Below are 13,942 nucleotides of genomic sequence, written 5' to 3'. Positions count from 1 at the left end.
ATGCCTGAAACCCCAGCTGACCAGCCATGACAGACAGTTCCTGGGAACTCACTGGCAGCCAGTTTAACTAAAATGGTGAGCTCCAAGTTCAGCAATAAACCCTGTCTTAAAAATAAGATTTAGAGCTGGGCGGTGGTGGCACACACCTTTGATCCCAGGACTTGGGATTCAGAGACAGTTGGATCTCTGTGAGTTAGAGGACAGTATGGTCTACAGAATGAGTTCCAAGCCAGCCAGGGCTACACAGAGAAACCCTGTCTCAAAGGAAAAAAATTAGGCCTGGAAACATGGCTCAGCAGGGAGAAGTGCTTATGTTACAAGTCTCAAGAGCTGAGTCCAACTCCAGAAACTGCACAGAAAGTTATATGCAGTGGCATGCTTCTGTAATCCCAGCACTCATACAGTGAAATGGGCAGAGAAATGAGAATCGCCTATAAGCTTGTGGGCCAGCTAGCCTGGAGCACACAGCACAGCAGAAACAAGGGAAATCATGACTTAAGAAGGACACTTCCCACCCCACCAACACAGTAAGGAAAAAGTTAAGATACTTACAGTGCTTGCAACAGTGTCTGACACACATGAGCATGAAATGGTGTAAACCACTATTATAGTCACATACTATTCGTGCTTAAATGGGAACTCAAGGGTTGAAAGTCATACTACCCACCCTCCACCTTTTTGGATAAGGTTTCCTGCATGCCAGGCCAGCCTTAACTCACTATATAGCTAGGATAATCTTCAAATACTCCTGCCTCCATTGTGTACCACCATGACCAATTTTCAATGCTAGGAATGAACCCCAGGGATTCAAGCTCTCCAAACAAGCATACTACAAAGCTAATCTGCTGTGGGATGTTCTGTATGGCAAATGTGTTGCTCTGATTGGTCAATAAATAAAACACTGATTGGCCAGTAGTCAGGCAGGAGGAAGTATAGGCAGAACAAGGAGAAGAATTCTGGGAAGTAGAAGGCTGAGTCAGAGACACTGCCAGCTGTCACCATGACAAGCTGCATGTGAAGATGCCGGTAAGCCACGAGCCACATGGCAAGGTATAGATTTATAGAAATGGGTTAATTTAAGATATAATAACAGTTAGCAAGAAGCCTGCCACGGCCATACAGTTTGTAAGCAATATAAGTCTCTGCGTTTACTTGGTTGGGTCTGAGCGGCTGTGGGACTGGTGGGTGAGAGATTTGTCCTGACTGTGGACAAGGGAGGGAAACGCTAGCTACACTAATCTCCAGCTTATTTTCTTGGTTTTGAAGCAGATTCTATGTAACCCAGGTTACCCTCAAACTTTCTCCTACTTCAGCTTACTGAGGATTACAGATGTACAGCATTATGCTCAGCACTGAATACCAAAATTCAGTTTAGGGTCACAATGGAGCATTTCAACATAGTATTTGAGGATTGTGACATCACAAGCAAACATAAAATATTACAGTGGAGGTTGGCTATGTCAAAATAAACTTTACAATGTCACAATTCAGTTTGGTGGTATATGATGCACTGATATTATTCAAGTGTGGTGCCACAGTCACACTGTAAATGTCACAATGGAGCATTTACTAGAACACAGTTCTGTGATATCAACCCATTGGTGATACAGTAGCTCATGTGGAGCACCACTGTCACTAGTGAACATTCTATTGTCTATGGGACAGCACAATAGAACCCTGTGTATCAAATGCCAATGCCACAATGGAGCCTTGAATTGTATGACCTTGGTGACATTAAAATGAGCCATGTCACATTTGAGTGTTCTGATGACACAATGGTGTAATGTGGTTGCTCAATGAAGCACTGTGATGATAAACGGACAATGATGGCCCTGTTGTTTTGTATCTGTGGGTACTCTGCCTGCATGTACACCTGCACACAGTTGTGCTTAGTGCCCCTGGAAGCAGGAGAGGATAGTTACTGACAATTGTCATGTGGGTGCTGGGAATCAAATGTAGTTCCTCTGAATGACAAGTACTGTTGGCCTCTGAGCCACGTCTCCAGCTTCCCTTCTGCTCACATTTCAGTTTTTGTAGAAGTGAAGGTGTTTCCTATTACTAAATCGCTGGCAAACACTAGCCTGTTATGTCCACGTGTAGTCAGATTTTGTTTTTGGTCAGAGTCAAGGACAGATGTCACTCCCTGAACATGACTGCAATGGATGCAGATGTCCACATGCTGAAGTTGGAGGATATCACAAGTACACTGATTTCAGTCATCTGTGCTGATTTGAAAGAAAATGGCCCCCAGAGGGACCAGCACTCAGGGCAGCTGTGTCGCACGCCTTTAATCCCAGCACTTGGGAGACAGAGCCAGGAAGATCTCTGTGAGTTCGAGGCCAGCCTGGTCTATAGAGCTCTGAGATCTAGGACAGGCACCAAAACTAGAGAAACACTGTCTCAAAAAAAACCAAAAAAAAAAAAAAAAAAAATGGGAGCAGCACTAATTAGTAGGTGTGGTCTTTTTGGAGGAAGTATCACTGTAGAGGCAGGCTTTGAGGTCTCATATATGCTCAAGATACCAAGTGTCCCAGTTCACTTCCTGTTGCCTACGTAAGATGTATAACTCTCAGCTACCTCTCCAGCACCATGTCCCACCATGATGGTAATGGACTGAACCTCTGAACTGTTAAGTCACCCAATTAAATGCTTTCGCTTATAAGAGTTGCCATTGTCTGTCGGGCAGCAATGGTTTACACCTTTAATACCTGTACTTGGGAGGCAGACACAGGTACATCTCTGAGTTTGAGGCCAGCCTGGTCTACAGACCAAGTTTAGGGGCAGGCTCCAAAGCTACTGTCTCAAAAAAAACCAACCACCCCCCCCCAAAAAAAACCAGTGTTGACATGGTCATGGTATCTCCTCACAGTAACTCCAAAACATTATCTAAAAACCACTTCATAGGGTTGAGGATACAGCTCAGTGGTAGAATGAAGAGGAAGAGAGAAAAGATGCCAGGTAAGGTGGTACATACCCAGAGACAGATGCAGGAGGGTCATGGGGAGCCTGGGAAACATGAGACTGTTTCAACAAATAGGGCTGGGAAGACAGCACAGTAAAGTACTTTTTGTCACAAGAGCACGAGGATGTAAGATGGATATAGAAGAACCAGGCTTGGTGATGCACCTCTGGACAGAGAAAAAGACATCTCAGGGGCTTGCTGGATAGCTCTGTGAGGACCTCCAAGCACCTCTGGACAGAGAAAAAGAGATCTCTGGGGTTGCTGGTTAGCTCTGTGAGGACCTGTCCCAAAAGGGTTGTTCTGATTTCCATACATGTGCCACAGCCTGCGTGTGCTCCTCAGACACATACACAATAAGGTAAAGTAATTGAAGAAATAGTTTGTCTTACACTACATACAAAAGACGTCATAGGCCACAAGCCATGACATTCTGCCTTGATTCTAAGTTATATTCATTAGCTATCTGGAGCTAAGTACTAAAGTCTCACGCGTCTGCTCATGAATGGGAAAGACTCTCATACTCAGAATGTTTTCTCCTAGGTCCTGAACTCAACACCTGGCCATCAAGGTACTCTTGTGTTTGGTCTGAAGTCAGGTTTACTAAGCATCCTATCTTAAGCTGGGAAGTGGTGATGCATACATTTAATCTCAGCATTTGGAAGGCAGAGGCAGGCAGATCTTGAGGCAGTTTGAAACCAGGCTGATCTACACAGCAAGTTCCAGAACAGCCAGGGCTACACAAAGAAACACTGTCTTGAAAAAGAAAACAAAACAGAGGCCTATCTCAATGAGTAAGGGACAGTGATAGAAGACACTGGGTCTCCGCTTTGGGCTTGTGTACTCTCACACACAAGTATGTATGCTCACACCCACACCTGAATGAAAGAATGCTCAACGGTGATTGACAGGTATATTCAACAAACCTGCACTGGCAACACAAAAGCACAGAAGGGGCAGAGAAACAAAAACAGGTGATGAACAAATCCCCCCTCTCCCAAAGTTCTTAGGTTCTCTTGTACACAGGTCAATTGTAGAAAAGTTTGGTCACTGTTTGAATCTTGAATGTAACTGCTGAAACTGATCTATCGGACCTTCACGAGCTCACCTGTAATTAATTATGGTGAAAACAAGTGATTCCAGATCCTCACAGCACTTGTGTAAATCTGTCGTCACACTTGGGACTGCCTTCTCCCCTCCTTACATGTATTTAACTTCCAGTTTCAGAGGTCTGAGGATGAAGCCCGACATACTCTTTTGGGTTTATGTGCACAAACACCACACAGACCGTCAAACAGCACTGGTGGGGCCACAAGGCTGCTGGTGGTAGTTAAGCCTGTAATGTGATACAGGCCGAGCAAACTATGGGAGCTGTGAAGCCTGAACACAAATCAGGACAGGAGAGGGCAAAACAGCCAAGTCCCTGAGGGTTTTCCTCACTGGCACAGACAGTCTCATCAGTGGCTTACACATCACTGCACCTAGTAAAATATAGCAGGCCTTTATAACAAAATCCCATCTGCCTAGAAGATGTACACACAGAGAGCTTTCAGGATCACTGGTTGCTCTTCCTCTTTCTTGGTCTTTTTTTCCCAGAGCGTGCAGGTGTTGGAGTCTTTTGCCCCTCGTCGTTCACTGTGGACACAGGCTGTTTGAAAATGATTTCATTATCTTTATCATCATTGATTTCGGTCACCTGTGATTTTCGTCTCTCCAAAAATGTTGGTGTACAAATTGGTGTGGGACCCTGAAACCAACAAGTACATTACAGTCCAGGACTGAGAACAGGCATCTAGAACAACTACCCAATGTCACTGACTTTCTAGCTTTATCTATCACCCAACACCACCACTATGCTCCTAAATTTAAGTTGTACCACGTGATCTATTTTCAGCCTGTTTATACTTCAATTGACACAACTGGAGACAGTAAAGAGTTTCGGAGCTTACCAAATTTACTGACTGGAAATACTTTATTATGAGATATTAGATACAAAATTGTTAAGTCACTAGTTAGGGATCTACTAATAAAATGTCACAAGATTCAATCTGGTATCTAGCCAAATTGATGGTTTGTTTGTAACCTCAGCTTTCAGGAGGCAGGGACAGGAAGATCCGAAATTAGGCTAGCCTGGGCCACAATGTGAGCTGGATGCTTACCTGGACTACATGACATGAGACCCTGTGTCAAATAATCAAAAACAGAAAACCTCAAATACTCACTCAAATACTCAGCCCCACTGAACGGAACAGCATAGACTGATTTTCCTCCTTCGAACTCTGTCTACAGTAACTGACTCCCAGAACATGAGGCACACTCACCTCGCTGTCCACAGACTTCTTAGAATTCTTAGACCTCCTACGAATGCTTTCTGCAATTCTCCTCCTCATCTTCTTCTCCTTTCTCCTAGGTACACCTGAAAGTCTTTCTCTTGGAGTAGGTGAAACCTGAAAACAGAAGCTAGGAATTATGCAATTTGCCTATTTCTCAGCTACATGCACATGCTATAGTTGTATGCCCATTTTTAACTTAGTTCATGCTACCAGGGAAAAGGCTTTGCTATAATCCCAGCCAAGATAACACATCACACCCTGTCCCCAGAACAATACTTCTGTGACTGTTAAAGACTGAGACAAAGAGGTAACAGACACCTAGCTTCTGAAAGTCTAAAGCCCAGAACAGATGCCTTCTTTCCCCAACTATGTGTTCTGGAAAAAGGCTGATAGGTTCTAGGGAAGATGGAAACAGTCTCAAGATTCATCCAAGAGAAGAGGAAAGACCTTCTGAAAACCTAGGTGCAGCCCTTATGACCTACGTTCTTGTTTGTTTTATGGTGAAAGACACCTGGTACTCCCTACTGTAGGGGAGGAAAAGTCCAGCCAGCTTCCTCATCTCACTTCCTGACTAGCAACAAAGGGACTTAGCCAGAGAAAAAAACACCCCTGCTGAGTCACTTCTTGTTCTTGGAGTTACTGTAGTCCAACCTACACTCTCAAAACCTGTTGCAGAACTGATGCTCAACGGACTCCTCCTAATACCGACTTTATGACTATAACAGTTTAAAAGAACACAAAGCAGAATCTAGAATGGCATAACAATGAAGATCAAGGGGCTGGAGAGATGGCTCAGCACTGGCTGCTCTTCCAGAGGGCCTAGGTTCAATTTCCAGTACCCACATGCTGGCTCTCAAGCCTGCAGGTCAGAAGGGTCCTGGTGTCCTGCTCCATCGCTGTTTTATTTCCCTAAGACAAAGTCTCTCACTGAACCCAAAGCTGGTTGGTGGACAGCTTCATGTGTACACACGTGCCTCCTCTCCCTGGGGTTGCAGACATGTGCAGAACATGAACACAGCTAGGCCTGGCATTGTTTGGGGGCTGGGATCTGAACTCTGGTCCTCATATTTGCATAGCAAGCGCTCTTTCTCACTGTCCCATATCTCCACCCGATTTTAAGCTTTTAAGAATCCATAATGGGGCTGGGCAGTGGTGGTGCACACCTTTAATCCCAGCACTCAAAAGGCAGAGCCAGGAGGATCTCTGTGAGTTCCAGGACAGCCAGCACTGTTACACAGAGAAACCCTGTCTCAAAAAAAGAATCCACATTGCAAGCGACCAGCTATAGTGGCATAAACCTACAGTCCCAGCACCAGAGATGTGGGGGGCAGGAGAATGAGAAGTTCATCTTTAGAACTTATGTTGTAAGTTGGGGCTCACTTGGGCTACATTAAGATTACCAAATCTCAAAAAATACCTCAATACAACTCCAAACACACACACACACACACACACTCATGTACACACACCAACTTAATAAAAAAAATGAAGTAGCAGAAATTACTTCCTTTTTTTAGGTAATTCACCTTACATTTTCTTTTTATCATTACTTTTTGTGTGTGGAGGTCAGAGGACAACTTGTAGGAGTCAGCTCTTTTCTTCAATCACATAAGATCCAGAGATTGAACTAGGGAGCTGGGCTTGGTGGCAAGTGCCTTCATTTCATGCCATCTCGCCTGGAAAGGATTTCCTCAGTAATTGGTGGCCATTATCAAGCCAATCTCTCTGTATTTTTTTTTTTTTGAGACAGGGTTTCTCGGCTCAAAATCTTATTATTTATTTATATATATGAGTGTTTTATCTACATGCACAACTTTATGCCAGAAGGGGGCACCATATCTCATTATGGGTGGTTGTGAGCCACCATGTGGTTGCTGGGAATTGAACTCAGGACCTTTGGAAGAGCAGGCAGTGCTCTTAACCACTGAGCCATCTCTCCAGCCTCAAGCCAATCTCACCTGGGTAACCTTGGAATCTTCAGCATTCTTAGGAGTGCTAAGGGTGTCCTTTGAAGTCCCCTTCTTCGGTTTAGGTAAGACCTGAAAATAAGTATTAAGAATTTAATAATTTGCATATTTATCAGCTATATGATATGCTGTAGCTGAATGCCTATTTTGAGCATCAATGTCCAATTGCCAAATGGTTCAAATGTAACCAGGGGCAAAGGCTTTGCTATAACCCAGGTGAGTATCACATGTTCATAATCACAGCGCTTGGAAGGCTGAAGCAGAAGGACCTTCAATTGTGGGGAGCATAGATCATGTAGTAAGACTCCGGTTTAAAAACAAAATGCTGGAGACTAGAGAGATGCTTCAACAATTAAAAGCACTGGATGCTCTTTCAGAGGACCCAGGTTTCAATTCCCAGCACCCATATGATAGTTCACAAGTGTAAACTACAGCTTTAGGGGATCCGATACCCTCTTCTGGCCTCCGAGGGCACCAGGCACCCACTTGGTACACAGGTGGGAAATTATTTTAGGGGAAAGGTGGCAGGGGCCTGGGGATATAGTTTATATAAAGTGGCACACTTAAAGCCCTGGTTTTTACCTGCAGGACTGTATAAACCTGCATCCCAGCACTTAGGAAGCAGAGGCAGGAAGGCCAGAAATTCTGTCATCCTCAGTTACATAACAAGTGTGATGCCAGCTCAGAACAAAAGACTCATTCTTAACAGGCACAACAGCAGCAGCTGCCTCTGTGGGGCTATAAGTCCATTTATTTACCCAGGAACTCAAGAGGCAGGAGGAACTACGATAAAGGCTTGCCTGAGCTACAGACGTCCTTCAAACCAGGCCATGCGACTCAGTGATTTTTTTTTCTCTAAAAGGAAGACAGTGTTTGGGGGTGGGAGGGTTGGATGATGCATTCTCAATGCTCTGGGTTCCACCTTCAGTACCATAAACATTAAAAAGAATCCCGCCGGGCGTTGGTGGCGCACGCCTTTAATCCCAGCACTCGGGAGGCAGAGCCAGGCGGATCTCTGTGAGTTCGAGGCCAGCCTGGGCTACCAAGTGAGCTCCAGGAAAGGCGCAAAGCTACACAGAGAAACCCTGTCTCGAAAAAAAACAAACAAAAAAAAAAAAGAATCCACAATGCAGTGTTTCAGTTTTGTTTTGTTTTTTAAGATTTATTTATTATGCATACAGTGTTCTGTCTGCATGTATCCCTGCAGGCCAGAGGAGGGCACCAGATCTCATTGTAGATGGTTGTGAGCCACCATGTGGTTGCTGGGAACTGAACTCAGGACATGTGGAAGAACAGCCAGTGCTCTTAACCTCTGAGCCATCTCTCCAGCCTGGTGTTTTAAAGTTTTAGTGAAAACCTTACACACAGAAGTAGGCAAGTACTCAGCAATAGACCACTTACTTGCCTAGCATTGTCAGACTCTAACCTGACCACTAATCAACCAAAATAACCACACACCCCCAAACAAACCAAAATCCTAGCATGTGAGAAGCACTGAAACAGTCTTTACAATCATATAGATTTGTGCCAGACTAGTGAGGTAGAATCCCCACCACTAAGAAAAACCACTAAGAAAACTCAGAAAAGGACACTTACCAATGAAGGGAAACTATAATCAATCCCCTTCTTAGCTAGCTTCTTCCGGAGTAATTTTTCCTTCTTCTTAAACCGACATTCCATCTTTAACATTTCCAAATGTCCCCGTTTCTGATTATAGCGTTTCACTGCTGGAAATGATGGCTGTTGAAATGGAACATTCCACTGTTTAAAAAGTTCTTTATGGACTTTTTCTGGTGGCAGAAATTTACCTATATATAAAAAGAACAAAACAAACAAAAAGCAAAAAAAGAAAGGATCTTAACTTTAATTTTATATTTTCTCTAGGGCCATTTCTTGTGGTATGAACTAACTACATGGCAGAAAAAATACCTTTTAGAAACTCAAACAATTATTGTCTATGCAAACGCATGTGTGTGGGCTCACATGCCTCAACACATGTGGAGGCCAGAGGACAGCTTTGTGAAGTTGGTTCTCTTTCCACCTTTACGTGGGTTCTGGGGATTGAACTTGGATTGTCACACTTTCACAGCAAGCATCTTACCTGCTGAGCCACCTGTCTGTCCTCTTTTTCTACACAGTGTCTCACGTAGTCTAAGGAGCTCTCAACACCCTGTTTTGCCCAGAATAACCTTGAATTTTTAATTTTTGATCCTCCAGCGTCCACATTTAATGCTGAGTACAGGCATTAAAGGCCTGTGCCATGAGATGCAGTCTGTGTGTTGATAAGAGATGAAATCCATGGCCTTGTGCATGCTAGGCCAGCGTTCTACGAGCTAAGCTACACTCCTGGGCCGAGACGATCCCATTCTATCCTGGGCGGCTAATGATTCGAGGCAATAGCCAGAAAAGTCTGTCGAATCCAGAGCCCTTTCTGCTGTTTTCCCTCAACGCAGAGGGAGTGCAGCACCAGTCCTCCTAGGTTCCCGCCCAGCCCTTCCCTAACAGGAGCCACGCTTACAACTGAGCACGGCTCCCCATCAGGCCACTGAGACTGTCTCTCGTGGTGAAGGAACTAGGAGAACAATGTGACAGCAAGCCCTGTCAACCTCTGGACCGGTCCTAGGGCAGGGCACTCTACCATGGGTGTAGGTAGGCTTCCAAGGACAGAGATCTGGATGGCGACGCTACAGGCGTCCTGGGATGGAACACAGAAGTTAGCGACTGCACTCTGCCTTGTGTACAGCGAATGCACGTGTGTGTCTGGATGAGCATCTGTGTGGAGCATGTGGTTTTCTGCTCTACCACAGTCTGCCTTGTTTCCTTCAGATCCTCTCTGAACCTGCAGCCAGGCTGGCAGCCAGCGTGCCATCCAATGTCCTTTAGTCTGGATTTTGAAATGGGATTCTTTACCTTTGGTGTTAACCTGTTTAGGCTTCATGAATGGGCTGTACACAGAACTCAGAATAAACTCTGAGTTTTATGGGTATCAAGAATCTGACCTGTAGCCTATCTCTCCTCCACTCTGGTTCCCTCACATTCCCAACAACTAAACACCAGTCACCTCTGGTTTGGCATTTACCATCCATTAGATCAGGGATGCCATTGGTCTGCACTCCTACCCTTTACCTGGCTCGTGCCTCTCTATAACGTCCGTTTTTCCCTCTTTTCTTTTCTTTTCTTTTCTTTTCTTTTCTTTTCTTTTCGACAAATCTACCTGTCTCTGCCTCCCACGTGCTAGGATTAAAGGCTCATGCTACCATGCTAGGCTTTAACTGTATCAGTTTCCAATCTGAGTATTTCCGCAGCAAAGTCCTTTTTAATCACCCACTAAGGATGGGTTAGCTCTTCTTCCTGAGTACAAGCCCCACAAGTAACTGCTTAATCCCATCAGTATAGAAACAGCCCTTGTGCTAGGTCAGAGCACTCACACGATAGAAGTCTTTCACCAAAAAGGTAGTTGTCCATTGTTTCTGCAACTATCTTGGCAACATCCTCAGACTCAAACTCCACAAAGGCATACCCTCTGCTGTTTCCAGTCTGCAACAGAAAACCCACAAAAGGAACAGTTAAATCTAACACATCACCAAGCTCCTAACATGCCCCTGTGGGTGCTCAGGAGACGCCATGTTACCACTTTAACTCCAACCCCACTCCACACACCCTGGAACTGTCATACAAAAAGAAAACAACTAAGACAGTTACAACCTGGAACACAGATTTTCTGGCCTCCTTTAACTCCCCGAGAAAGGCACATGGAAGGCCGTCTCTGGGCTTCCATAGTCCTAGACTCTGCTCTTTGGAGTATCATGGGCAGTCCTATTTGTCACACGCATGTTGCTTCATTAAGAACATAGCAGTGTGCCCAGGCATGGTGGAGCACACCTTTAATCCCAGCACTTGGGAGGCGGGGGCAGATGGATCTCTGTGAGTTCAAGGCTAGCGTGGTCTACAAAGTGAGTTCCAGGACAGCTAGGGCTGTTACAGAGAGAAACCCTGTCTCGAAAAACAAAACAAACAAAAACCATAGCAGCCTGGCCACATCTGTAATCCTGGTTACAAAGGAGGCTGAGGCTAGCCTCAAACTCAAGAGATCTGCCAGCCTCTGCCTCCCAAGGGTTGAGATTGAAGGTGTGCGCCACTATGCCAGGCTTATCTTCCTGTGACTCCACTGCAACTTGTGAAGCTATTTTATTTGTATTTACTTATTTACAGTCAGGCTCTCCTTATGTATCTCTGGCTGACCAGGAACTCATGACACAAGCCAGGCTGGCTTGGAACTCAACAGAAATCTGCTGGCCTCTACTTCCTCAGTGGGGGGATTAAAGGCGTGCACTATCATAACCGGCTTGTGAAAAGTTCTTGAGTGTGAACTTTGTAGGTGACAATGTTGTGCCTATAAATACAAAAGATGACACACAATTGAAAAACACAAGTACACACATTTGATTTCAGATAAATCATCTTACCCGTTTACTCCTGGACAGTCTAAATCTGTTAATAGTACCAAACTGGGTAAAGTAGTCATAGATGTGGCTTTCGCTAAGTGTTGATGGCAGGTGGCCCAGAAAGATGACTCCAGGCTTAAGATTTTCTCCCTTCTTCTGCTGAGGACAAAAACAACAGATAAACATTTTAAAAACACAAACTCATGCTGCACCAAAACTTCTGTGAGTGTGTGTATACTTTTCCGAACAGGGTCTCAGTATGGAACCTTGGCTGGAGTGGAACTCACTATGTAGACTAGGCTGGCCTCTAACTCTTGAATCCTGGGATTAAAGGCCTCCACCATGGCCTTTGAGGGTTATTAATTCTAAAGTCTTTTTAGGGGATAGGTAGAGATCTGCCTGCCTATGCTTCCCCAGCACTGGGACTGAAGGTATATATCACCTTGCCTGGCTTATAACAAAACTTTCAAAACTCTTCCCTCCCCTCGGTATAGGAACCTACTCATATGCCTAACACAGTAGTAATTAAAGAACTAGGTTTTTGATGTCTCTCTTTCCTTAAGGAAAACTGTCAGGCTGTCAATGGTTTTCTTGGGGCAGCAAGACGGCTCAATCACAGAGGCCACAGAGCAATAGACAAACTCTCAAGGGCTGTCTTCTGATTTACACATGCACCATTACGCACACCATGGACACACACGTCCACACTCACCCACTCCCACAAAAAGTTGTCTAATGCCTCAGTACAACATGTGCTGGTGAGCTGGCTGTACTGTGAGTGAACGGACAAGCAAGCTAATGTCTGCCACTGTTACTGACCCCCGGGACCTTTAACTCTGAATGTAGATGACAGTTTACTCACACCTAAGCATACTATTTCCAGCTGTTAGCCTTGACAATGCAGATTGTACTTCTCTGTCACCATACTCTAACCTGCTTGTTTTCCATCAAGTAGAGTGACTCCGGCCTGTAATTTCACCATTCAGGAAGTGGACACCAGGGTTCAAGGCCTCAGCTACACACAGTAAATTTAAGGGTAGCTTGGGCTACAGTAGACCCGGTAGTGACATTTAAAAATTAAAACAAACAAACAAACAAACAACAACCCTCCCCAAAAGACCCCACAACGACCAAAAAAAAAAAAAAACCAACTTTCTTTTTCTCCAGTGCACTTCATGCTAAAAACCAAAGGGAATGTAAACTTTTGTTGGGGCCATTGTCGGCCAATAGAGATCGACAAGTAATGTCTCTATCTTCTTTCTTTTCTTCTTTTTTTAAATTTTTTTCGAGGCAGGGTTTCTCTGTGTAGCCCTGGCTGCCTCGAACTCACAGAGATCCGCCTGCCTCTGCCTCCTGAGGGCTGGGATTAAAGGGGTGCGCCACCACCGCCTGGCACCGTCTCTATTTTCTTTAGCTAGCCCTGGTCTGAATGTGTAGTCCAGGCTACTTCCGACGCTCGATCCTCCTGCTTCCCCTCCCGGGTGCTGGGTCAGGGGATGTCATTCCGTCTTCTAAGCACTCCAACGTAAGGGGACAGACACATCCACCTTCCGGGTGCTGCGGGAGCCCCGGAACCCTCACTTCGCGAGCCAAAGTGGACGCCTCTCTGGTTGTGCCATGCTCCTACGCGCGGTGCCGCGTTGTCTCCACCTGAGTCCCGAGGGCCCCGGGACCCACGCTCACACCGATCCCGACCTGCCTCAGTTTCCTGACTCGAACCGCAGTCTCCAAGCCCGTGAGAGCTCGGCTCCCCATGCAGCCCGGCCGCCCCGCCGCTCACCTTTTTCGCGCGCTGCTGGATCTGCGTCAGCTGCTCCTGAAACTTGGAGTCTTCCAGCGGGTTCAGCGCCAGGCTCGGCTCGGAGGGGCCGGCTAACACCGCCATGCTGCAGGGAGCCTTCCAAGCCGGTCCACGCGGAGCGCCTGGAAGTGACGCTCCCACCGCCTCCCGGAAGCGGAAGAAGAGGCGGCGAGAAGGGAAGGCAAGAACAGCCGCTCCCAGTGACTCGTAGTGGGCGAGCTCGATCGCCACCTACTGGCCAGAAACGGAGACGCATTCTAAGGAGGATTGAAAATCAACCCCAAGGCAGAGGCTTTGGCTCAGGGGGTGAAGTGCTTGCCAAGCATGCACGAAGTCCTAGGTTGGAAACCGAGACTGGAGTCCCACGTCTGTAATCCCAGCACTTAGAAGGTGGAGGCAGGAGGATCATGTACATAGTGAGTTCCAAGACAGACTGT

General features: G+C 45.8%; 1 protein-coding gene across 3 annotated transcripts; it reads right to left on the bottom strand.

Annotated features, from left to right (window-relative positions):
* Positions 1-3,858: 3,858 nt before the first annotated feature.
* Nifk (nucleolar protein interacting with the FHA domain of MKI67) lies at positions 3,859-13,649 on the bottom strand. Of its 3 annotated transcripts, none has more exons than XM_006995391.4 (7): positions 13,485-13,649; positions 11,726-11,863; positions 10,688-10,796; positions 8,856-9,067; positions 7,251-7,331; positions 5,281-5,406; positions 3,859-4,706 (listed from the first exon to the last, which is right to left on the bottom strand). In XM_006995391.4, exons 1-7 carry the CDS (start codon positions 13,587-13,589, stop codon positions 4,515-4,517), a joined length of 963 nt encoding a protein of 320 aa, XP_006995453.1. In that variant the 5' UTR covers positions 13,590-13,649; the 3' UTR covers positions 3,859-4,514. The 3 variants fall into 3 exon arrangements, with proteins under 3 accessions (XP_006995453.1, XP_006995454.1, XP_076403300.1); XM_006995392.3 differs by having other exon boundaries at positions 11,726-11,860; positions 13,485-13,647; XM_076547185.1 differs by lacking the exon at positions 7,251-7,331 and having other exon boundaries at positions 13,485-13,645.
* Between the last annotated feature and the right edge of the window lie 293 nt (positions 13,650-13,942).

This window comes from Peromyscus maniculatus, chromosome 11 (assembly GCF_049852395.1).
Source record: "Peromyscus maniculatus bairdii isolate BWxNUB_F1_BW_parent chromosome 11, HU_Pman_BW_mat_3.1, whole genome shotgun sequence".
Lineage (NCBI taxonomy): Eukaryota > Metazoa > Chordata > Mammalia > Rodentia > Cricetidae > Peromyscus > Peromyscus maniculatus.
Note: the sequence above shows the minus strand (reverse complement) of the source record. Positions and strands in the feature narration are given on the sequence as shown.

Coding starts and splice junctions, on each gene's coding strand:
- Nifk (XM_006995391.4), bottom strand. CDS start 13,589: ATGGCGGTGTTAGCCGGCCCCTCCGAGCCGAGCCTGGCGCTGAACCCG. Junction 9,068..10,687: donor TGGTGAAAGACTTCTATCGT/GTGAGTGCTCTG, acceptor TTTTATATATAG/GTAAATTTCTGCCACCAGAA. Junction 5,407..7,250: donor AAGATTCCAAGGTTACCCAG/GTGAGATTGGCT, acceptor TTCTGTTTTCAG/GTTTCACCTACTCCAAGAGA.